The 23,706-nt window shown below is 41.5% G+C and overlaps 2 protein-coding genes across 7 annotated transcripts in view; one reads left to right on the top strand and one right to left on the bottom strand.

Annotated features, from left to right (window-relative positions):
- Positions 1-23,706, bottom strand: part of COL8A1 (collagen type VIII alpha 1 chain) — a 603,924-nt gene that overhangs the window by 365,232 nt on the left and 214,986 nt on the right. The window lies entirely within an intron of this gene.
- Positions 1-23,706, top strand: part of FILIP1L (filamin A interacting protein 1 like) — a 52,723-nt gene that overhangs the window by 19,869 nt on the left and 9,148 nt on the right. Inside the window, exon 2 of one of the 2 annotated variants that reach the window (XM_062206801.1) lies at positions 8,629-11,772. In XM_062206801.1, coding sequence (XP_062062785.1) covers positions 8,744-11,425 — 2,682 coding nt within the window. In that variant the 5' untranslated portion in view covers positions 8,629-8,743 and the 3' untranslated portion in view covers positions 11,426-11,772. Of the gene's footprint in view, positions 1-8,628; positions 11,773-23,706 lie in introns of those variants that run through there. The other variant, XM_062206805.1, reaches the window with a different exon arrangement.

Genomic DNA, 23,706 nt, shown 5'->3' with positions numbered 1-23,706 from the left:
TGAATAAAGTAATGTCATGAATACAATTTTCTGTATAGTAATCAACATGTAAGTAAGAAAGAAAAAATAATGTATTAAACTAGCTCTGAAGCAATGAAAACAAATACAAGAATTGAAGCTCATCAAAGTAAAAGGTACATACTTAGAACTAGGATGAAAGTTAGCAGTATTTCAAACATCTGAAGACCAAACAGGTTTTGGTGTCATCAAACTATTTGGCTATTAAATAGAGAAACTATAAGCTAGAAACAGTTTTGGTCTTTTTAAGTATATAGGTAGGTTTTGAAAGAAAAAGGTAAACTAACAAATAAGCAGTATCTCACATATGGGGCTCATTGTATTCATTGTGCTCACTGTACTTGTTTCAAAAGGATCTGAAATGAACTAAATGTCAGTGGAACTGCATATCACTCTGGATGAACCTATCTTAAAAACCAGGCAATTCAGAGCTTTCCATGCTTTCATTTCAAATTGTGGTTTCAAACAAAACACAATGTTTTGTGGAGATGGTTTTGTCATTCAGGATTTTGCTAAAGAATAGGAAGGAGGAAATTTGAAGGCAGGGAAGCTTCTATCTATTTGTGGGCAGCAAACAACTGGCTTTTTTTATTGATGGAAACATCAAAGCAGTGACTAAACCAGTGAATCTGAGGACTTCATCAGAATGAAGCAAAGGACTATGACTAGTAAGAGCAGAACACAGAGTGACAGCATAAACCCAAAGCTTTTCTGGAGAATATACTTGCCATTTATGTGGTGTTGTTGTTATAAAAGATTTATTTATTTGAAAGGCAGAGAGACAAGGAGAGAGAGTGACAGCAAGAATGAATGAGAGAGACAGAGAGAGACAAAGAGATACACCTTCCATCCACTGGTCCACTCAATACTTGATTCACCCAAGTGGTCGCAATGGCCAGGGCTGGGCTAGGACAAAGCCTGGAGCCAGGAACTCCATCTAGGTCTCCCACATGAGTTGCAGAGGCCCAAACATTTGGAACATCTTCTGCTTCTTTCCAAGGCACATGAGTAGGGAGTTGAATCAGAAGCATTGCAACCAGGACTTGAAATAGTGCTCCGATAAAGGATGCTAGCCTAACCCACTACTCTACAACACTGGCCCCACCATTTATGTTTCAATTGTCTATCCTCCAGAGAAATAGTTCCTAAAGCATGGCCCAATTTAAGAGGTGCAAGGTCAAGCTGTCTTCATTATCAAACAATCTGCATTCTCATTCTCTCAGAAGTATACAAGCAGTTTTCCAGAGGCTACATGATGTGTAATGACATCAATGTTCTGCAACTATTGGCATGTGTAAAAACATATCTGAGGAAACAGCTGTCTCCAAGTAAGCCAGACATTAGAAATTGCAGAAATCTGACACAATGCAACTCTTCTCATTCAATTTGTTCTTTAAAAAAAAAAAAATTGTCATAAGAATATGCTTATAATGGATTTCTTTGTTAAAACGTTTTTAAAAAGCTTAATCTGATTTTCTAATATAGTAAATACATATAGATAAAACCTACACATTCAAAAGCTATTTAGACTCCTCAGTAATTTTTAAGAGTATAAAAAGATCATAAAACCTAAAAGCTTGACAACTTTTGCTTCATAGCCTGTTTTAAATCATGCTGAAACTATCTTCTATTTCCTAACAGCCTGCAAACTCTTTGAGAACAAAACCCTCCCTCTCCTGTTCATCTCAGTACAGCTCGATTACTAACCATAGTCCTCTGTCATCTATAAATACAATGAAGAAAACTCTTGCCATATTCGTAACATCAGACACTTTAAATTCAAGAACCATCTCATGAATTCAGTGGAGTATTTGTCTTCTTAAAATGACAGATAAGAAGCTAAGAACTTTGAAGTTGTCTAATATTTACAAATTGATTTCTGCAGCTAATGGAAAGAGTACAGTGTCATTAATGGCTTGTGGAATTGATTTTACTGCTTGATAATCACCCTAAGCTTATTTATATGGGTCAATTGTCAAAAAAAAAAAATTTGTAAAAGTAGAAACATAACTGATGTGTTAGTGTCATCAGATTATACGAAAGTACATTAAAAAGTTCATGGGTAATGCATACTATGAAAAAATGTATGACTTCATTTTTAGCATCAAAATAAACTTAAAATTCTGTTTTCCATGAACATTTTGAAGTACCTTCACTGATGAATATTTCCTTTGCAAGTTCACTTGTCAATAGCCTGTTGTTTGTGTAATAAACAAACCTATTGTCCAGTACCGCTGTAGACTCTAAGGAAATTGAAGAACCTCATCTTTATTTGAAGAGTTGAAATAACCAAAGGAAAGTGATGGGCTAGAATGTGGACATTTGCCTGCCATCCATGTTCTCCTCAAACATGCAGGCAGACAAGAGTTCTAATGCAGGAACTTAAGGGGAGAGAGAAGGAGCTATTCTAAGGCTCACACTGCTTCAAGTCCTGGCTGCTTTGCTTCTGATCCAGCTCACACCTAATAAGCCTGGGAAAGCAGTGGGAGATGGCCCAAGTACGTGGGCTTTTCCCTCCACTCTCACCCCTCAACATGGAAGACCCGAATGGAATTCCAGGCTCCTGGCTTCTGCATGGCCCAGTCTCAGCCACTGCAGCCATTTGGGGAATGAGCCAGCAGATGGAAGATCCCTCTTTCTCTGCCTGTCCATCTCTCTGTAACTTTGCCTTTAAATAAATAAATAAATCTAAAAACAACAAAACAGAAAACAAGGTAGACTTAATAATGTACATAAGAGAACATTGATGGGGAACTTACTTATACTTCATTTTCAGAAATGCCTAAAACCATGTACATGATTAACACCAGAGTATCCTCTTCAAAAACAAATAAAACTACTTAGAACAATTTTACAGGATTTCTTCACAGAATGGTCTGTTTTTGTTCATTTTTTTATTAATTCAAAAACACTGATTTGTTTCCCTCCATGTGTAAAGGCTTTGTTGCAGACACTGTAGAAGATATAAATGAATCAGATACTTAGACACTTGCCTTGTTCTCAATAAGTTTATATTTTAATAGGGCTGATTATGATGTACATAAATAAACAAAAATCTAAAGTAGTGAGAACTGTAAGATAAATTCTTGTATGTGACTGGCATTATAGCATTTATACATGTCATCTGTTTAATATGTGTTATATGATGCATATTACCAACAATATCTCACATAGAGGAGACAAAATACAGACACACATATGTGTATATAAATAAAAACTGAAAAGACCCTCTGGATATGTAATTTGTAATGAAGAACCAGTATTATGGTTAGTACCAAAGAACATTCAAGATGACAGATGTGATGTTTTTGAAGAAAAAAAAAAAAAAAACCAAGGAACTGGTACTGTACATAATAATAGTGATAAACCACAGTAAGTTATAACAATTCTATGCCATAATAGAAACTCTAAAGAAAAGCTGTAATAAGCATTGCTTTCAGCCAGTTTGGATTTAATTATATCACATTTATGTCCATAAAACCAGCTTCCACAATCTGTTTTTATTGGATAGGATTCAGTGAATGTTCCTATAATCCTGTGGTGTCAGTATTTGAACATGAATATAAATACTCTAAAACAGTAATCTTAAAACTGGGGAACATATACTCTGGAGGATCTGCAAAGACATGGAGCGCTTTAAGGGAATCAAATCTGCACATATACACACATATACTCTCTAAAACTGATCTGCCAGAAAAAGTGTTTGTGTTCTATGAGTTCTCCTTTCCCAATGATCCTTTCAAAGAGCTTTTTTCTCACTTAACAAACTTTTACCAAGTACATCTTCCTGGGTTGGAAACGTCTTCAAGGCACCAAATGGACAACTACAGGCAGCCTTAACCCTGTGAGTCCCATGAGAGCAGAAGAGCAGCAGCAGCTTCAGACCCAAATGGAGAGAACACTGCTTTGTTTCTTCATCTGGGGACAATTCAGGGCAAGTCTCTATGCCTCATCTCTTGCCAGAGGGATGTGTATTTACACATTTAGTTAAGTTGACAAATGAAGTCAGTCTTTTCCTGAAAGAATGACAGATTTGGCTGTCTCATTTGTTAATGAGGACTTTTAGATTCTTTGGCAGAAGTTAAAATAATTTGGGTTCTTTGTTGGAGAGGCAATGTGATATGGGAAAATGGCACAAGCTTTGTTCATTCCCAACCTGTTAAGCCTCAATTTTCATAGCCCTAAACTGAAGGTAATCCTAAACCCTGTAAACTTACAAGTATATAGACGTAGCTTAGTGCTTGGCAGCAGAGCACTGGCATTAATACCTGCAGGGTGTTGGCCTATATGACCCCAGCAGAAGGTACTCAGTGATTCTCAAAGAATTACATTCCATCCTTACCATCAAGTGAGAAAGCTTTCCTTTATACACCAAAACAAAATTATCTTTTAATTCCATTTCCATAAACTTTTAATTTTTAAATTTTTATTGTTTATTTTTAAAAAAAAAAAAGACTATATTTATTTTTAAGGCCGAGTTACCGAGATACAGGAGAGACTGAGAGAGAGAACCTCCAACCACTGGTTCACTCCCCACATGGCTGCAACGATCATCACTGGGCCAGGCTGAAGCCAGGAGCCAGGAGCTTCCTCCAGGTCTCCCATGTGGGTGCAGGGGATTAAGCACTTAGGCCATCCTCCACTGCTTTCCCTGGTGGATTAGCAGGGAGCTGAGTAGAAATTAGAGCAGCTGGGACTCAAACTGGTGCCCATATGGGATGTCGGTGCTGCAGGTCATGACTTTAACTTGCTGCACCACAGCACCAGCCCCTTCCATGCTGAGGTACCACTGTATGCAGGGTATCAAATATATAGTCACCTATATTTTCATCTTTGGGTTATGTAAGGAAAATCACATTTGGAACTCCATTTATTTATTGCTTTTTTATGTGAAAATGAAGTTTTTGACCCGCCATCTATGGAACACATTTTGAAAAATTTTCTTTTTCAGTAATGTGAATGGATTTTAGCTAATTTAGTCATGCCCTCCTACCTGAGATTCTCTAAAAGAAAAAAAAAAAACAAAAGGATGCCAAGTAAGTCAGGAATATAGGTTATATCCACAGACTGGTATATAATCAGTAATGAAAAAAAAAAAAAACTAGCTAAGTTAATATTCAGCTAGAATCTCATTTCCAGGGAATCATCTGACATACAAATAGGATTCCTTGATATTAGGAATTCATCCAAGGACCAACAGATTTGGTGTCATCTAGGAGCTGAAAATTAAATTACTATTTTGTCTAAAATCAACTCCTACTCGAAGGAAGCTGGGCTAAGGAGCCTCAACACCATATGACCATAAACAACTAACCTCAACCTTCAACCTTCAAATGCTCCTGAATACAAGGCAAGAGACAGTGATTTAGGGTAAGCCCATTTACCACTAATCAGAAGAAGTGCTAATTCTTCTAAATTCAGTTGCATAATCGGTCTCTCTCTTGCGCTCTCTCACACACATGCACACAACCACACAATGCAGAACAGCATTCAAGCATGGAACTGGCTCTGAAAAAGTTCCAGCAGGCCCTCCTGCCCTTAGTTCTCAAGTGTTCCTGGTCCTGGGTTGATGGCTAAAGGTGTAGTTTTTCCTGTGTAAACATGCCCATTTCTGTTCCTGACAGGCTTTACCACACTAGCTCTTACTATCCTATGGTGCACTCATAGGAGTGGCCTGAGGAAACACCAAGTTATTGGGGAAAAGGTTATACAGAAAAACTTAAAATGCCATATTTGAGTAGTCAATTTTATGTTCCCAGTGTCTACCCTATAAGACAGAACTTGTGTAGAAGAGGGGGATGCCAGCCAATTTACAGAAACAATGAAAAAGATGCTGTGGCTGAAAACACTGAACACAATGGAGGCAACTAAAATTAAACCTTTTTTGTCTGTTATTGCACTGCCAAGATTTATTAATCACAATTCTATTTTAATGCTCTTTTCATTATACTGAAAAACAATCTTCCCTCCCTTATGTCCCAACAAAACATCCCCCTTCTCATAAAAATGAAATAGTGTAAGCTATTACTTAATAAGATTCAAAGAAATCATAAAAAGCTTTTGTGAAACTGTAATAAAACTGTAAGAACTGTGATCTAGAGAGGGGAAAATTGTTTCACTGCAGTAATGCTCAGTGCTTTGTCTAAACCATTAATTTCTGGGGCCAGCGCTTTGGCGTAGTGGGATGTCTGCAGTGCCGGCATCCCATATGGGCGCTGGTTCTAGTCTCAGCTGCTCCACTTCCGATCCAGCTCTCTGCTGTCTCTGCTATGGCTTGGGAAAGCAGTAGAAGATGGCCCAAGTCCTTGGGCCCCTGCACCCACGTGGGAGACCTGGAGAAGGCTTCTGGCTCCTGGCTTTGGATCCGTGCAGCTCTGGCAGTTGCAGCCAGAGTGAACAAGAGGATGAAAGACTTCTCTCTCTCTCTCTCTGCCTCTCTGTAACTCTGCCTTTCAAATAAATAAATCTTAAAAAAACAAAAACAAAAAAAAACCCATTAAGTCCGATTCTAATGCTTAGGTGGGAAGAAGCAGCATTTTGCCTAAGCTTCTTTAACTCTTCTCCATGGAAGTGGTTTCCCCATGGACCCTGACACCGGGTTGTCATGTCCCCCGACCATTCAGGAAGCTGCTACCATGGTCCTCCACCCAGGCTCCCAGGTATCTCAATAAGGAATGAGACCCAGCCAGAAGCCATGGGCAAGCCTCTTGCCAGTACTATGGATGAAGATCATCATCAACTCCACCCCAGCATCCTGCCCAGCTTTTCTGAATTTCACAGGCCACAGTCCTTGGGCCAGCCTCCTGTCAGGTTTCAAAACAGGAAAAACTAAAAGTGGATCCTCCTCACAAAAACATTTGGGAATTCTTACATTATATAATTGTTTTAGACATGTTCCTCTGGTGTAGTATAATTACAGAAAAGAGCAGATTAGTATCTTAAAAAAAAAAAAAAAAAAAAAAAAAAAAGACAAGACTGTTTCAAGACTGCCCCAAATTAGTTTCCTTTGAAAATGACTCCTCAAATCCTTAAACATTTTTTTTTTTTTTAATTTTGACAGGTAGAGTCACAGACAGTGAGAGAGACAGAGAGAAAGGTCTTCCTTCTGTTGGTTCACCCCCTAAATGGCCGTTATGGCTGGCGCACTGCACCGATCCAAAGCCAGGAGCCAGGTGCCTCCTCCTGGTCTCCCATGCGGTACAGGGGCCCAAGCACCTGGGCCATCCTCCACCGCCCTTCCGGGCCACAGCAGACAGCTGGACTGTAAGAGGAGCAACCGGGACCAGAACCCGGCACCCACATGGGATGCAGGTGCCCCAGGAGGAGAATTAACCAAGTGAGCCACGGCGCCGGCCCCCTTAAACAAATTTCTAAAAGAAAGTTATGTCACAAGAATACATTCATTGGATAATTAATTCATCCCTAATAGTAAAGATATATGGATAGCATTATAAACCTTTAATGATTGATCATTAAGCAAATATTTATAAACGTTTATCTTTTCTGTTTTCACTTCTGTGTAACAATACTGTAGAGCTGTAATCACACCCTCTATAATCAGCTCATTCCAGTGTAATTAAGAATGCCACAAATTTAAAACTATGACCTCACTACCAAGGGAAGAGATAGTTTATACTCGTCATGTAAAATGCCCTCGTTTTGCTGACAAATTTAAAACATAAAAGAAAAAATAGCATGTTGTAACAGTCATCATTTAGGAAGGAATCATTACATTCTTGGTAAAAGTTTCTCCTTCAGGGTTTCCTGGATTAGACTCTCATCAATAAACTCTGTCCTAACAAACCCCAGGCTATTTCCAGATGTTATAAAAACTCCAAATTCACTCAGATGCTTCTCTGTTCCCTTTATTTAACTGTTATATACCATGAGGATAAGCATATATGTACAGTCTAGCATCATGCTAATGTAAATCTAACTTTAACTGACACAGTGGTCTATCTGTGAAGTAAATTACTTCTAAGCAATGTGAATACAATTTTACCTTAACTAAGAATCAGGGAGTTGAACACACAAAGATTAATGCAACACATATTTTAACAGGTTCAAGAAAACCATTTGATAAACATAACCATAATAATAATAAAAAAGAAATAGCAGCAACAATGAACACTCATCAAATCTGCCATGAGCCAGGACTGTGAGAATCACAGATGAATTATCTCATTTAATTTTCATAAAAAGCCCCTGAGGTTAATGTAATCATTGTCCCTAGTTTCCATGAGAAAATTTGAGTTTAGAGATGTTTAATAACTAACTGCCCAGGTTAATCAGCTGTTAAGAGTAGGTTAAGTCTTCAAGCCAGATCTAACTGAATCTCAAGCTTATGCCTATTTTCACAGCCTTCAGGCTAGACTGCCTTTTGATTACATGTTATGCCCGCAATTTGTAAGCCAAATAATTCTTGCTCTGTTACTAATTGTTAGTAGCCAAATAAATAAACAAGATGCCTGTTTATCAAGATTCCCTCCCTCATCAAACAGGAACTCCTTAGCATGAATTGCTAAAATCTGTCTAAATGTTTAATCACAGCAGCAAATGAGTTAACTAAAGCACCAATCACAAGACAGAATGTGCTTTTGTATGTTTCAGATTAAAGAAGCTGATTGATCAAGAAACTGAGTCCCAGGAGAAGAAAGAGCAAGAAAAGGAGAAGCGGATCACTGCCCTGAAAGAGGAGCTGACCAAGCTGAAATCTTTTGCTTTAATGGTGGTGGATGAACAACAAAGGCTAACAGCGCAGCTCACCCTTCAAAGACAGAAAATCCAAGAGTTGACCACAAGTGCAAAGGAAACACATGCTAAACTAGTCCTTGCTGAAGCCAGAGTTCAGGAAGAAGAGCGGAAGGCAACCAGACTAGAAGAAGAATTGCAAACACAGACCACAAAGTTCCACCAGAACCAAGAGACAATTATGGCAAAGCTCACCAATGAGGACAGTCAAAATCGCCAGCTCCGACAAAAGCTGGCAGCACTCAGCCGGCAAATTGATGAGTTAGAAGAGACAAACAGGTCTTTACGAAAAGCAGAGGAGGAACTACAAGACATAAAAGAAAAAATCAACAAGGGAGAATGCGGAAATGCTGGGATCATGGCTGAGGTGGAAGAGCTCAGGAAACGCGTGCTCGATATGGAAGGGAAAGATGAAGAGCTCATAAAAATGGAGGAGCAATGCCGAGATCTCAACAAGAGGCTCGAGAAGGAAACAGCACAGAGTAAAGATTTTAAGCTAGAGGTTGAAAAACTCAATAAAAGGATTATGGCTCTGGAAAAATTAGAAGATGCTTTCAACAAAAGCAAACAAGAATGCTACTCTCTGAAATGCAATTTAGAAAAAGAAAGAATGACCACAAAGCAGTTGTCTCAAGAACTTGAGAGTTTGAAAATGAGGATCAAAGAGCTAGAAGCCATTGAAAGTCGACTGGAAAAGACAGAATTTACCCTAAAAGAGGATTTAACTAAACTGAAAACGTTAACTGTGATGCTCGTAGATGAACGGAAAACAATGAGTGAAAAACTAAAGCAAACTGAAGATAAGTTACAAGCTGCTTCTTCTCAGCTTCAAGTGGAGCAAAATAAAGTAACAACAGTAACTGAGAAATTAATTGAGGAAACTAAAAGGGCCCTCAAGTCCAAAACTGATGTGGAAGAAAAGATGTACAGTGTAACGAAGGAGAGAGATGACCTAAAAAACAAACTGAAAGCAGAAGAAGAGAAAGGAAATGATCTCCTGTCAAAAGTTAATCTGCTGAAAAATAGGCTTCAATCACTAGAAGCAACTGAGAAAGATTTCCTAAAAAACAAATTAAATCAAGACTCTGGTAAATCCGCAGCAGCATTACACCAGGAAAACAATAAGATTAAAGAGCTCTCTCAAGAAGTAGAAAGACTGAAACTGAAGCTAAAGGATATGAAAGCCATTGAGGATGACCTCATGAAAACAGAAGATGAATATGAGACTTTAGAACGAAGGTACACTAATGAACGAGACAGAGCTCAATTTTTATCTGAGGAGCTGGAACACGTTAAAATGGAACTTGCCAAGTACAAGTTAGCGGAAAAGACAGAGTCCAGTCATGAACAATGGCTTTTCAAAAAGCTTCAAGAAGAAGAAGCAAAGTCAGGGCACCTCTCCAGAGAAGTGGATGCATTAAAAGAGAAAATTCATGAATACATGGCAACTGAGGACCTAATATGCCACCTCCAGGGAGATCATTCAGTTCTGCAAAAGAAACTAAATCAGCAAGAAAACAGAAACAGGGATTTGGGAAGAGAGATTGAAAATCTCACTAAAGAGTTAGAGAGGTACCGGCACTTCAGTAAGAGCCTTAGACCTAGTCTCAATGGAAGAAGAATCTCTGACCCTCAAGTATTTTCTAAAGAAGTTCAAACAGAAGCAGGAGATAATGAACCACCTGATTACAAGAGCCTCATTCCTTTGGAACGAGCAGTCATCAATGGTCAGTTATATGAGGAAAGTGAGGACAGGGATGAGGACCCTAATGAAGAAGAATCTGTGCTGTCCTTCAAATGCAATCCATCTACTCCCTGTCCTGTTAACAGGAAGCTATGGATTCCTTGGATGAAATCCAAGGAGGGCCATCCTCAGAATGGAAAAATACAAACTAAACCCAATGGCAACTTTGTGCAACCTGGAGATCTAGTTCTCAGCCACACACCTGGGCAGCCGCTTCATATAAAGGTAACTCCAGACCATGTCCAAAACACAGCCACTCTTGAAATCACAAGTCCGAACACAGAGAGTCCTCACTCTTATACAAGCACTGCAGTAATACCAAACTGTGGCACCCCAAAACAAAGGATAACCATCCTCCAGAATGCATCCATAACACCAGTGAAGTCCAAAACCTCTACTGAATGCCTCATGAATTTAGAGCAAGGCATGTCCCCTGTTGCCATGGCAACCTTTGCCAGAGCGCAGACCCCTGAGTCATGTGGTTCTATAACTCCAGAAAGGACAATGTCACCGATTCAGGTTTTGGCTGTGACTGGTTCAGCTAGCTCTCCTGAGCAGGGACGCTCCCCAGACCCAATAGAAATCAGTGCCAAGCACGCAATTTTCAGAGTCTCCCCAGACCGGCAATCATCATGGCAATTTCAGCGTTCAAATAGTAATAGCTCAAGTGTGATAACTACTGAGGATAATAAAATCCACATTCACTTAGGAAGTCCTTACGTGCAAGCGGTGGCCAGCCCTGTGAGACCTGCCAGTCCTTCAACACCACTGCAGGATAACCGAACTCAAAACTTAACTAATGGGGCACTAAACAAAACAACCAATAAAGTCACCAGCAGTATTACTATCACACCAACAACCACACCTCTTCCTCGACAATCACAAATTACAGTAAGTAATATATATAACTGACCATCCTCACCCTCATCCAGTCCATACTGATAGTCTTGCAAGGAACTCAAAATTTTTTTAATCATCCCTCCAAATCCCCAAAAGACTGACTGAACTTGTACCTTGGAAAGGCCTGTGCATGAACTATACAAGAGTATCAAAAACTAACTGTTGCCTGCATAGTCATATCAAGTGTGCACTTACTGTATATCTTTTCATTTACATACCTATATGGAAAATATTTAGTCTGCACTTGTATAAATACATCTTTATGTATTTCATTTTCCATAACTCATTTTAATTTGACTGCAACTTGTCTTGGTGAAATACTTTAACATTATAAATCAGTAAATAATTTGTTATTTTTACCATTGCTTGCTGAATTTTCTTTTGCTCATTTTGTTATATTTTTTGCATGTACAATGGAATTTTATTTACTGTTGATAACATCTATCAATTCTTCCTTAAAAACAAATAGGACTTATTTACTTCATACAGTCAACTTCTGATCACATATTAGAGGAAGAGAAAGTGATTGAAACAAATAAAAATTTACATTTCTTTGATTTTAAAGTGAACTATCAGATCTCCTGGGACAAGCTAATTTCATGGTTGGCCTGTATTTCAGTATCACTGCTGCCCACCAGTGCTTAGCATTTATAAGAAATTTAATGTTTACTGATAACAGGATCATTTGCTTTTTGTCAGTGCATACGAACTGTCAGTGAAAGTAAAAAGCTTTGAAATGTGATAGAGGACCAGGGAAAGCACATTTGAAAATACAAGTTACCTGGACATCAAGAGTTGACTGTATTTCTACCACAAACCAAAACTCCCATAAATCATACACTTGTATGTCTACATCAAAATCTGGAAACAACCACTATGACATAAACTCTTGAACACTCTGCTTCAAAGCAAAAACTTCATTTTTGTTCCTTTTTCCTACTGGTTCCCAAAACTGTTTGAGTTACTTAATGTAGCCGCTATTATTCTGCTTTTGAGTAGAATGTATTCAGAAGTTTTTTTTTTTTTTTAAACCTCTCAACAAGGAATAAAAGCAAAAGATAATCATAAATACAAGTTATGGGAAAGGTACATTAAAAAAATCATATAGTATGTTAGTTAAAGGAAGAGATATATTGTGGATTTCTTCTGTGATTATTGTTGTCATTTATAAGGTAGGTGAGAAAAGCTCAGCCCAAGTGTTATGCAAATTCTGATACCAGGCTCACAGGTCACCTTGAGCATCATCCATACCAGTGAGCAGAGAACAGCAGCTTTCAGAGAAACATTTTAAATGACAAAGCTGGTCCTCAAATCAAATTCAAATGATTCCAGACATGTCATTTTCTTTTACAACCTCTTAACCACTAATTCAATGCAGTCAATTTTACGGCCAATTATTGATTATAAACACAATTCATTTAGCCATCCCAGCAAACTGAGAAATCTTCAAGAGTAAAAGAAATCTTTCACAATTATTCTCTGCTAAATCTATTTCATGATAGCACAGCAAGGATTTGTTGACAGAAACACTTCCATGGTGATGAACTGCAACACCAGTGCTGTGGGCTTGTATCATCATTAAATAAATTTGGATGAAAGCTGAGGTTGTTGATGAATGAGATAGCTTCTGTTTAAACACATTTATCTTGGGGATCGGCAGTGACCCAACTGTATTACAAAATACATGATGGTCTGGATGTCTTTCAATCTATTTTTAAGTCACCTTGGGCAAGAAGAAAAGGAATTGCATACTTCTTTTTAAGCCCTTCCAAAATAGATACTATAAATGCTGCTGCATGAGATCATTTCTAGTTAATAATCAAGAGAGCATATGTGATATATTTTGGAAGACATTGATCAACAGATAATAAAACTATGAACAACAGAATCTAGAAAGAATTCCCAACTTTGTCACATAATGGCACTAACAGAAAACATGTATTCATGGCAGGACACCAATAAAGGGGCAGTGATGACCAACCAAGGAATTTCTATTACCAAGTTATTCCTGGTTGCCCCAGTGCTGGGGGTTGGAGGAAAATCCATTCTTTGCACACTTATAACTAATAGAGTTTGGGAACTCTGGATTAGTCCTCAGCCATCCACTTTGTAAGTATTCAATTTCTTATGTGACCCACAGCAATACTCCACAATGAAGGTATCACAGTCCTATACTCCATGATTATAATACATAAATTCTCATTTCACTGTACGCACCAGATTTTAACTATAAGTAGGTTTCCTAAGTGGTTAATTTAACGTAACAGGAAATTTACTGAACCTTCAAACATTACCTCTTTTTAGAGGTCTCTATCCTGGGAGGATTGCTTCAAGTATAATAATTCATGTCCATATCAAAATAAACTCTAAGAGGCTGCTGAATTAATAATTTTGATGTAGATTATTAAAGTGTCCCTAATTAAGTTCATGGTAAATAACATACTATCTGTAAAACCATCTTCTCTATAAAATTCACATAGAATGACATACTCTAGATTTTTATCTTTTAACTTTTTAAAATTTTATTTATTTGAGTCAGAGAAACTGAGAAAAAGAGAGAGGGAGAGAGAGCACTCCCATCTGCTGATTCACTTCTCAAATCTCCACAAAGGCCTAAGCCAGAAGCAATGAACGCCCAGGTCTCCATGTGGCAAGCAGGAGCCCAATTACTTGAATCATCAACCCTGGTTCCCACGGCCTACACTGGCAATAAGCTGGAGTCAGGAACTAGAGGCAAGTCTAGAACCCAGGTACTCAGAAGTGGAAAGCAGGCTGCTTAGTAGGCAACTTAACCAGTACACTAAAGTGTGCCCTTTAGTTTCAGAAACATTTTCTTACATCCTTTGTGTGTGTGTATGTGTGAGTGAGTGAGAGAAACAGAGACTGACCGATCATTCCAGTATTACACAAACACTATTCAGGAGGTCTCTACCACTATATCTTACAATGTCAATTAGGCATGGAGTCCTCATGACATCCAAAAGTCAAAATTAGAGGTATTTTGAGATTGTCATAGGAAATACATTTCATTAAAAAAAAGTTAGAAACTTGTAGTCTAAGGCATCTATGATCTTCATTGATTGAAATATAATGCCAAGGGGCTGACACTGTGGCACATCAGGTTAGGCTGCTGCCTGCAATGCAGGCATCCCACATTGGCACCTGTTATAGATCAGTCACGGCTGCTCCACTTCCCATCCAGCTCCCTGGGAAAGCAGCAGAAGACAGCCCAAGTGCTTGGGCTCCTGCACCCATGTGAGAGATACGGAAGAAGCTCTGGGCTCCGGGCTTTGGCCTGGCTGTTATGGCTATTTGGGGAATGAACCAACAAATGAAAGATGGCCCTGGAGCCACTTTCCTTATATCTCAGCGTTTTAATTTATTTAACTGTGAAATTGTGATAATACTCACTTTTTGGGGTTGTTGTAAAATGAAACAAAGGACTACTTAAAGACTGTATAAAGATTAGTTTTTTTCCCCTCTGTTATTTTAGTTCACTACCCAGAAGCCTTTTAAAGGAGGACACAGAGCATTCCCTAGCACTTTGTTCAAAGCCTTTCAGAATCAGAGCAAAGCATGACCTCCCTCCCTCCCCACCTCTGTAACTGTGCCTTTCAAATAAATAAATCTTAAAAAAAGAAATATAATGTCAAGTGAAAGCATAATTTTAGTAGCTTCTTTGCTTTTGAATGTTTACAAAGTGAGTCTCCTTTTTAAACATGTTAGATAAAGACCTTTCTTTAAATTAACCAATACTCTATAGTATATCTTAATCCTTGGTTCCTGCTATCCTTGAGTATTTGCTCCAAAATAATCATTTTGCTTCGCAATCCCAAGAGAAAAGACAATCATGCAAAAATGCATGCCCAGTCTCTGATTTAAATCAGTGTTTCTCAAAATCTAAGACACCTGTATGAAAATCCTAGCGCTACCAAATCAGAATCTCATGGGCTCCCCTAGAGAACTGTAACACACCTCTCTGCTGACTAATCTGTACTATAAAGTTGGAATGCCACTATTTTATAAATTCCTGTATCGATAAACACTGGCAAATATGTTTTTCCTGCAGTCCCACTCAGAGTAAATTACACCTGTCCAGGAATTGTGACAACTCTGCCCTCTAGTGGCTGGCATGACAAACAGAAGACATTCTCAGGTTTTCTTGTAAAGGAAAGCTCAATAAAAACTACCAATTTATTGGGAGAGTTCTAGTTTCAGTAACTATACCAAAGCAGAGACGCCTGAATCTTTAGCTGAGCTGTCTGACATCTACAAGCTGTGTTTCTCCCCTAGATCCCAGGCCCTCAACTTAACCTTGTAGCATTCATTGGAAATGCTCCAGAACACATTAAGGAGAGCAGTTGGATGAACTAAAACAAAGCATCTATTGGCCTCAAGGACAAATGCAAGAAAGACAAGTGGTTTACTAAAGTCCCCAACACTTAAACCTCCTTTAAATTCATTTTCATGTAGATTAAACTCTAAGCCTTTTCCTTTCCAACTGATACACCTTTTCTACAGTTTACTTCAAGAAGGGTAAAGCAAGCTTTTGTAGTCAAATACATCACAAAAGGTATCCCCCAAAGGCAATATGGTAGGGTTGGAATCCTTGGAGCCCAAGCAAGCCAACTAGTTTATAATTTGATAATGAATTAACATTGCTCAAATGGCAGCACTTAATAAGTCTCATCTGTTTATGAAACCTAACCCCTGTGTTCCACTTCAGAGTAATCTTCAAACTCCTAGGGTAGTTACTAGCTATGCAATTCTGTACTGTGCTAATAACTATCTCAACACCTAAACAACTGCCTAGAACAGCAATCAATAATAGCATTCCATTAGGACATCAGGTTTTACAATTGGACTGCTACTCACTACCTGTCACACAGCATCCTCTCAGTCATGACAAAAATGTTTTGTTCCCAGAGGTGAGGGGCAAAATCAACTCCCAAGAATCACTATATAGAGAAATGGACCAACTGACTTTATAATCCAATTCCACTTTTATATAATTTGCTTTGGGAAAAAAAATCAACACCTTATTTGAAAACATAGTTTGGTATGTAAGAGATGAGAATCTTCAACATGAGTAAATATAAGCCTCAAAGCAAATTTTAAAATCTGCACTAAAGTTTCATCACATCTGGTATGTTTCTTTCTACTCATTGTCACATTGGCCCACAGGATGTTCATACTTGAACATTTATATTTATATTAATACCTTGTACTTTTGTTTCTTTCAGAGATACCATATTATAAATTGGAGCTTTCAGATTAACTAATGCTTTCCATTTCTTCAGTGCTTCCAGAAGAAATAGAATCTAAACAACCGCCTTAATTAACCTTAGTGGGGAAAATGGATTTCAGCAGGATCTCCAAGAACTTTAGACATAACTTCTTCTACCTTTTAGACCTTTCTAAAAAAAGTGCTCTCTGAGGATTTTCAATTTTGTCTGTATTAATTTATAATCACCACAGGCATGATGTCTTCTATTAGGATACAAACTTTATTCATTCCTCAACAAATCACCTACAAGAATGAACTGACAAATACTTATTAAGTATCCACTATTATTTTTTGCTGTTCTAGTGAAGGACCCTTATGGGGGAGAGGGACAGGAAACTAGGCCTGGGCAAATATCAGGGGCTTCTTAAGAGGTTAGATGCTACCCAGAGCAGAACTGCCCCTCCCCTCCAGGAAACCTCTGGGCGCGCCCCAGAGCAGAGCTGCCCCTCCCTTCGGAGGGTCTCTAGGCGCACACTTATGATGTCACTGCGACCGGCCAATCCTGTAACACCTTAGCACTCTCCCTCAGCATTCTCCGGTATGCTAATTGTCCCTCCGAACCAACCAATCCCGTGCCACCTCTGCATTTTATACCAGCACTCTCCACCAGCATTCTTCGCCAGCATTCTCCCATATGCTAACGGTCCCTCTGAACTGACCAATCCTATACATGCGTTAGGAATATGCTAATTCGTTGCCTATATAACCTGTGTAAAACTGCCGCTCGAGGCTCCTCACTGCCTGAGGTGAGGGGCCCGTTTGCGCAAACGTACAATAAATACCTCATGCTTTTTGCATCAGCTGGTTTGGAGTCTGGGTTTTTGGGCGTCCTCTCGAGCAAGTGGGCATCTCTACTACTGAGGGGCCCAACATTTGGCGCCCAACGTGGGGCTCGAGGTCGCCCTCAGACCCATTCTCTGCGGACCAGTTGGAGGTATAATTAAGTGTTTTCTGTCTGTTGTTGTCTTCGTCTTGAGTATTCTGACTGGCCAGTATCTGACCTGACTCTGTGGGACCAGTGGGGGAGGCAGGCGTGCCCAGCAACCCCTGGCCCGTTACCCGGAGGACGCTCCGGGTTATGAGGGGAAACCCTCGGTCTGTTCCCCCGGAAGACGCACTCGGGGTGGTCTGGAGGTGGGTCGGAGACTAAGTCTCCCTCCTTCCCGGGGAGGGCTGGTCAGGCAGCCGCTCCCAAAAATAGCGCAATAGCGTTCGATTTGTCCTAGCCATGTGTTTTGTCTTGCTTACTGTATATGTCTGTGCATTGGCTGTTCTTTTTGTTTGGGCTGAAATCCTTACACGCAAGGGTCAACAAATAACCACCCCTTTAAGTCTCACTCTAGATCACTGGAAGGACGTTCGAGAACGCGCGCGATTCCACGAGGGCAGGGGAAGAAGTCTCAGCGCCTTCCCCGCCCTCCAGCCGCCTGCGCCTCCGTCGGGGGCAGGCAGGGGGCTCGGGAAGCGTCTGGACTTCGCAGGCTTTTCCTCTTCGCTCGGTGGCTGGCCAGATGCAGTACTGGCCATTCTCTGCTTCCGATCTTTACAATTGGAAAACCCATAACCCCTCTTTCTCTCAAGACCCCTAGGCTCTGACTGGGCTGATCGAGTCAATTTTATTGACTCATCAGCCCACCTGGGATGATTGTCAGCAGCTTCTGCAGACCCTCCTCACTACTGAGGAAAAGCAGCGCGTCTACCTCGAGGCACGGAAAAACGTCCCTGGAGCAGATGGCCGACCGACCCTACTGCCAAACGAAATCGAGGAGGCGTTTCCCTTAACCCGTCCTGATTGGGACTACACCACCGTTGCTGGTAGGGAGCGACTTCGTCTTTACCGCCAGGTTCTCCTTGCGGGTCTCAGAGGGGCTGGAAAGCGCCCCACCAATTTGGCCAAGGTACGTGCAGTAGTGCAGGGGGCTGAGGAAACGCTGGCAGGCTTCCTAGAAAGATTAATGGAAGCCTACCGTATGTACACCCCGTTTGACCCCCTGGCAGAGGACCGGCAGGGAGATGTAATCATGTCCTTTATAGGACAGTCAGCGCCGGACATCCGCAATAAATTGCAGCGGCTAGAGGGGCTTCAGGGATATACTATACAAGATTTAATGAAGGAGGCAGAAAGGATTTACAACAAAAAGGATCCACAAGGAGCAGGAGGAAAGGGAAGGCCTGCACTGGCCTGAGGGAGGCTCGTAAATCCCCAGAGGCAGTTAAAACTAAGGTGGAGCCTTCAGGTGTGGCAGCAACCCCTAAAAGCCCAACACTGCCTCAAGGCACTGCGCCTCCAATTCCGCCCATGTGGCCACCCCTTTTTGGTTATTCCCCTCCCTTAAATCACCCGCCGCCATCTTGTAAACAGCGTGCCTACCCAACCTCACAGCCAGTCCTACTAGGCCCCGACGTGCACAGTCTTCCCTGTAAATGGGGGACCACGGCCTTTCTCTGCACTCTCTTCCAGTCAGTGTAGCCTGTTGCACCCTTGCAGACCACAGCCAGATACTCTAGGGGAGACTAGTCCTTGGGCTGCTTTTTTCCTCTCCATTTACAATTCAATGCTGTCCTCACTAGGAAGAAAAAATGCCTTTGGCTACCACTGGCCTTACCTAAAGGAACAAAAACCTTCATCCATTAACCCTTTCCAACCTAATGAGTCTTTATTTGCAGTTAATGAAACTTTTTCTCCAGCACTACGGAAGCCTCTCATTCCCTGCCGTTTTGTTTCAGATGTGTTTCCCTGTCCTAAGCAACGGGCTTCTATGCTGATGACCAGCTCTTTTCTGTGCTGCTGTAGTTAACTTATCTAAGAGTTTGCACGTGTCTTGAAGGTTTCGTGTTTTATTGGATTTGTCTGCCTTTAATGTTTAAGTGATTACCTAACTCTGATCAGATCTACCCCACAGCTTTGGTTAAAATATTCAGGTTATACGTACTAGTTTTTGGCTAGGCGGTTGACTCTCTAACAGTTTAAATTCTCAAATGGAGTCTAACAACTTTGGGACTTCCAGTAGGATCCCTGGAACTCTCAAAGGATGGGACTCTAAATTTGTTAAAGTAACAACTGTTTAAGTCTATTTAAATTATGCAGTGTGTTAAAATATTGTAGATGATGTCGGACCTATGTTGTATTCGTGTTTTTGCTTTCCAGCTAAGGTGGTCTTACAAGTTTTTATATGTCCTTAATATGCTTTAAACTTGTTTCTTTTACAGATCTGCTTTTGCAAAAACTATAGTGTCTCTTTTTAACAGTGTCTGCTTAGTGGGTTACTCTGCCATTTCTAAAGTTAGGTCATGTAAACTCTTTTTAGCTCTGTTAAATAGTTCTAAGTTATGTGCGGATTTTGTGTGCTAACTCTTATGTTCAAGGTGTTTATTTCTGGTTTCCAAGGTAATCTAGTGTGTACTCCAAAAAAGCCTCTTTTGGATGAGCCTTAATGGACTCTTTCCCTACCTCTTCTCTCTTCTTGGACTGCTTCTTGCCCTGCTTTTAATCCTTGCCATTGGCCCATGCATAACGAATAGGCTTATACAGTTTATACAACAGCACATAGAGGCAACTAGGGTAAGACAGGTTGAGGTTCATTACCAGAGGCTGCTAGCCACAGAGGGCTATGATCCCCTGAGCTGGGGAAGCGCCCCCGGTGCTCTCCACATTGCCAATGACGGGTAAGATTCCGGATGGACCGGAACAACCTAAGACAGGCGGTGGAGAAAGCTCACCACGCCCCCATAATTACAAGTCACGCGACACCCCAAGACGGGTAAAGCACCCAGCGTCCTGCACCAACCTAAGACAGGGCTCATGGCCAAGCTGCCTGGGTTACCAATGACGGGTAAGGGCAAGGACGGCTGGGGGCAACCTAAGACAGGGATCGCGTGCTAAAACAAAAAGGGGGAATCTGTGGGGCATGAGCCTGGCCAGGACAGGCCAGGCCCGGGTGCCCCCGCCTGAGCTGGAGCCAAGTAAGATGGGCGGAATCCAAAGTTGTTTACCACTAAAACTAATTGGCTGCACAACAACAAGGGAGGTAACAAAACTAGTAACAAGTGTATAGACATAGGGCTAGTCCTATAGAAATCCCCCCCCCAAGGTGTTTTTTAAGTAATTGGTTGGTCCTTAGCCCTGCCCCAATGACTCTGCAGTTTTGTGTTATAAAAGGTACTATTATGCAGAAGGTGACTGAGTCCTTGCTAGACTTGGCTCCCCGCTGCGTCTGATTGTCTCCGGGACCAGGAGGCTGGGGAACGGGCCGAGCGGCGCGCTTACCTTTCCTCGGACCCAGTCCATCCTTGTACGGGTGGACTAAGACCCAACATCTGGCGCCTTGACCAAATTAGCGTTGGAGACTGGCGTTAAAGACTGGGTCCAACTCCTCCCTATGGTGTTGTTCCGGGTCCGAAACACGCCCTCTCATTGCGGACTGACACCATGCGAGGTCCTTTGTGGAGGGCCCCCACCAATAGCAGGCTTGCTTGACCTTGCCAGTGACTCCGTTGCCGATGCCCCTAGGTTACAGGCCCGGATGAGAGCGCTCCAGATCATCCAGAACCAGGTCTGGAAACCTCTTGCAGCAGCCTACCAAACCAAGACGACAACTATCCCACATCCTTTCCAAATCGGTGATGCCGTGTATGTCCGAATCTAAAACTCTAGAGCCCCGGTGGCAAGGCCCTTTCACTGTGCTGTTGACAACTCCCACCGCTCTCAAGGTCGACGGAATCGCTGCGTGGGTCCACGCCTCACACGTGAAGCGAGCACCACCTCCCCAGGGCCCCAAGGATCCGGATAGACCAGCCAAATGGAAGCTCCAGCGCACTCAGAACCCGCTCAAGCTAAGACTTTCAAAAACTGTTTAATATTTGTGATGTTCCTGGCCTTTCCCCATTGTTTTTCCAATCCCCATGCTCCACAATTGTTAACGTGGGAAGTAATTTCCCCCACAGGACGGGTGGCCTGGTCTGTTAGTGGTTACATACCCCCAGGGCATGGTGGCCCACCTTATACCCGAACGTATGTCAACTGGTTACTGGGTTAGATACCTGGGATGTACCTGACCAGAATAATTTGACAAAAATCCCTAAAAATAGTCTTAACTATTGGGGCGTGTATGGCTCCCAGTCCCCAGTCAGTGGGACTCAACCCAGTCCAGCAAGAACAGAGTTCCCTCCCTCCAGTGAGGCAGGCTCTCCCCAGACCACCCCTTTTGCCAGCCACCCTTTCGCCTAGCTTGGCAAGTTTAACTCCAAACCCGGGTGCTGACTCAACAGTACCAGTGTCAAGCTTCAAAGATCTCCGAGGTCCAATAGATTTTAGGATTAAAATCTGTGCAAAGAGAAAAGGAGGGAATGAAGGACCCTTATGGGGGAGAGGGACAGGAAACTAGGCCTGGGCAAATATCAGGGGCTTCTTAAGAGGTTAGATGCTACCCAGAGCAGAACTGCCCCTCCCCTCCAGGAAACCTCTGGGCGCGCCCCAGAGCAGAGCTGCCCCTCCCTTCGGAGGGTCTCTAGGCGCACACTTATGATGTCACTGCGACCGGCCAATCCTGTAACACCTTAGCACTCTCCCTCAGCATTCTCCGGTATGCTAATTGTCCCTCCGAACCAACCAATCCCGTGCCACCTCTGCATTTTATACCAGCACTCTCCACCAGCATTCTTCGCCAGCATTCTCCCATATGCTAACGGTCCCTCTGAACTGACCAATCCTATACATGCGTTAGGAATATGCTAATTCGTTGCCTATATAACCTGTGTAAAACTGCCGCTCGAGGCTCCTCACTGCCTGAGGTGAGGGGCCCGTTTGCGCAAACGTACAATAAATACCTCATGCTTTTTGCATCAGCTGGTTTGGAGTCTGGGTTTTTGGGCGTCCTCTCGAGCAAGTGGGCATCTCTACTACTGAGGGGCCCAACACTAGGTAGTTGTGTAGGTGTTGAGATTTGGAATCTAAGGCCGAGCTAAAATGTAGATACTAGTATGGAGACAATTGTATAGCCGGTAACTATTTAAAGAGTTTGAAGATTACTCTGTGGTGGAGCTCAGGGCTTACGTTTCAGAAACAGATGAGATCTGTGCAGGGGCTGAAGGATTAGGAAAACTGGAATGGAGGACAAGAGTGTTTCAAACAGGAGCTCACAAGGCAGGGGTGTAATGGCAGGTAGGACAGCAGACAATCAACATTCAAGGAACAATGTGCAGTGCAGTGCAGCTGAAGCTGAGTGGGTTGGGTCAGGAGCTAGAAGGGCAGGCTTTGCTCTGATTCTGAAAGGCTTTGAACAAAGTGCTAGGGAATGCTCTGTGTCCTCCTTTAAAAGGCTTCTGGGTAGTGAACTAAAATAACAGAGGGGAAAAAAACTAATCTTTGTACAGTCTTTAAGTAGTCCTTTGTTTCATTTTACAACCCCATAAAGTGAGTATTATCACAATTTCACAGTTAAATAAATTAAAACGCTGAGATATAAGGAAAGTGGCTCCAGGGCCACTAGTATGTTACAAAAATGAATAGTGAATGCAAGTCTAGCTTCATTGTCTCATTTTCCTTTCACGGCAACTAAGAAGCTACCTCTGTGCAAGGAGAAACATTAAAAATTGCATTTGATATTTTCCACTACCGATGGTGATAAGCAGTTGCCTAATGTCTACTCCTTATGCTTCATCTCACAAATCAGCTCTTTAGTTGGAACACTCAAATGCCCCTGAACACATCCAGGTCTTTCTCTTTCGTCTTCCCTACTGCTCTACATGGGTAGAATTCCTGTGTTTCATCAAGTGAAATAAGACCCAGAGTCAAAGATCACAGCCAATGGTGATCTGCCTCTCCTTCCAACTCCTCCTGCCACCCTGAAGCCATAGTTAGAATAACAAGAGAAAAGGGATTTGGGGGGCCAATTCCTACAAAAATGGGCAGAACACTGACCAGGTGATGGTGCTGAGGAAAGGAGATGTTAGATGCAAGACCACAAAGCTCATGTTCTTATAATCAACAGACTGTACTCAGGAAATA

Source organism: Lepus europaeus, chromosome 2 (genome assembly GCF_033115175.1).
Source record: "Lepus europaeus isolate LE1 chromosome 2, mLepTim1.pri, whole genome shotgun sequence".
Lineage (NCBI taxonomy): Eukaryota > Metazoa > Chordata > Mammalia > Lagomorpha > Leporidae > Lepus > Lepus europaeus.
The sequence above is the reverse complement of the archived record's forward strand: the minus strand, read 5'-3'. Positions and strand labels throughout refer to the sequence as shown.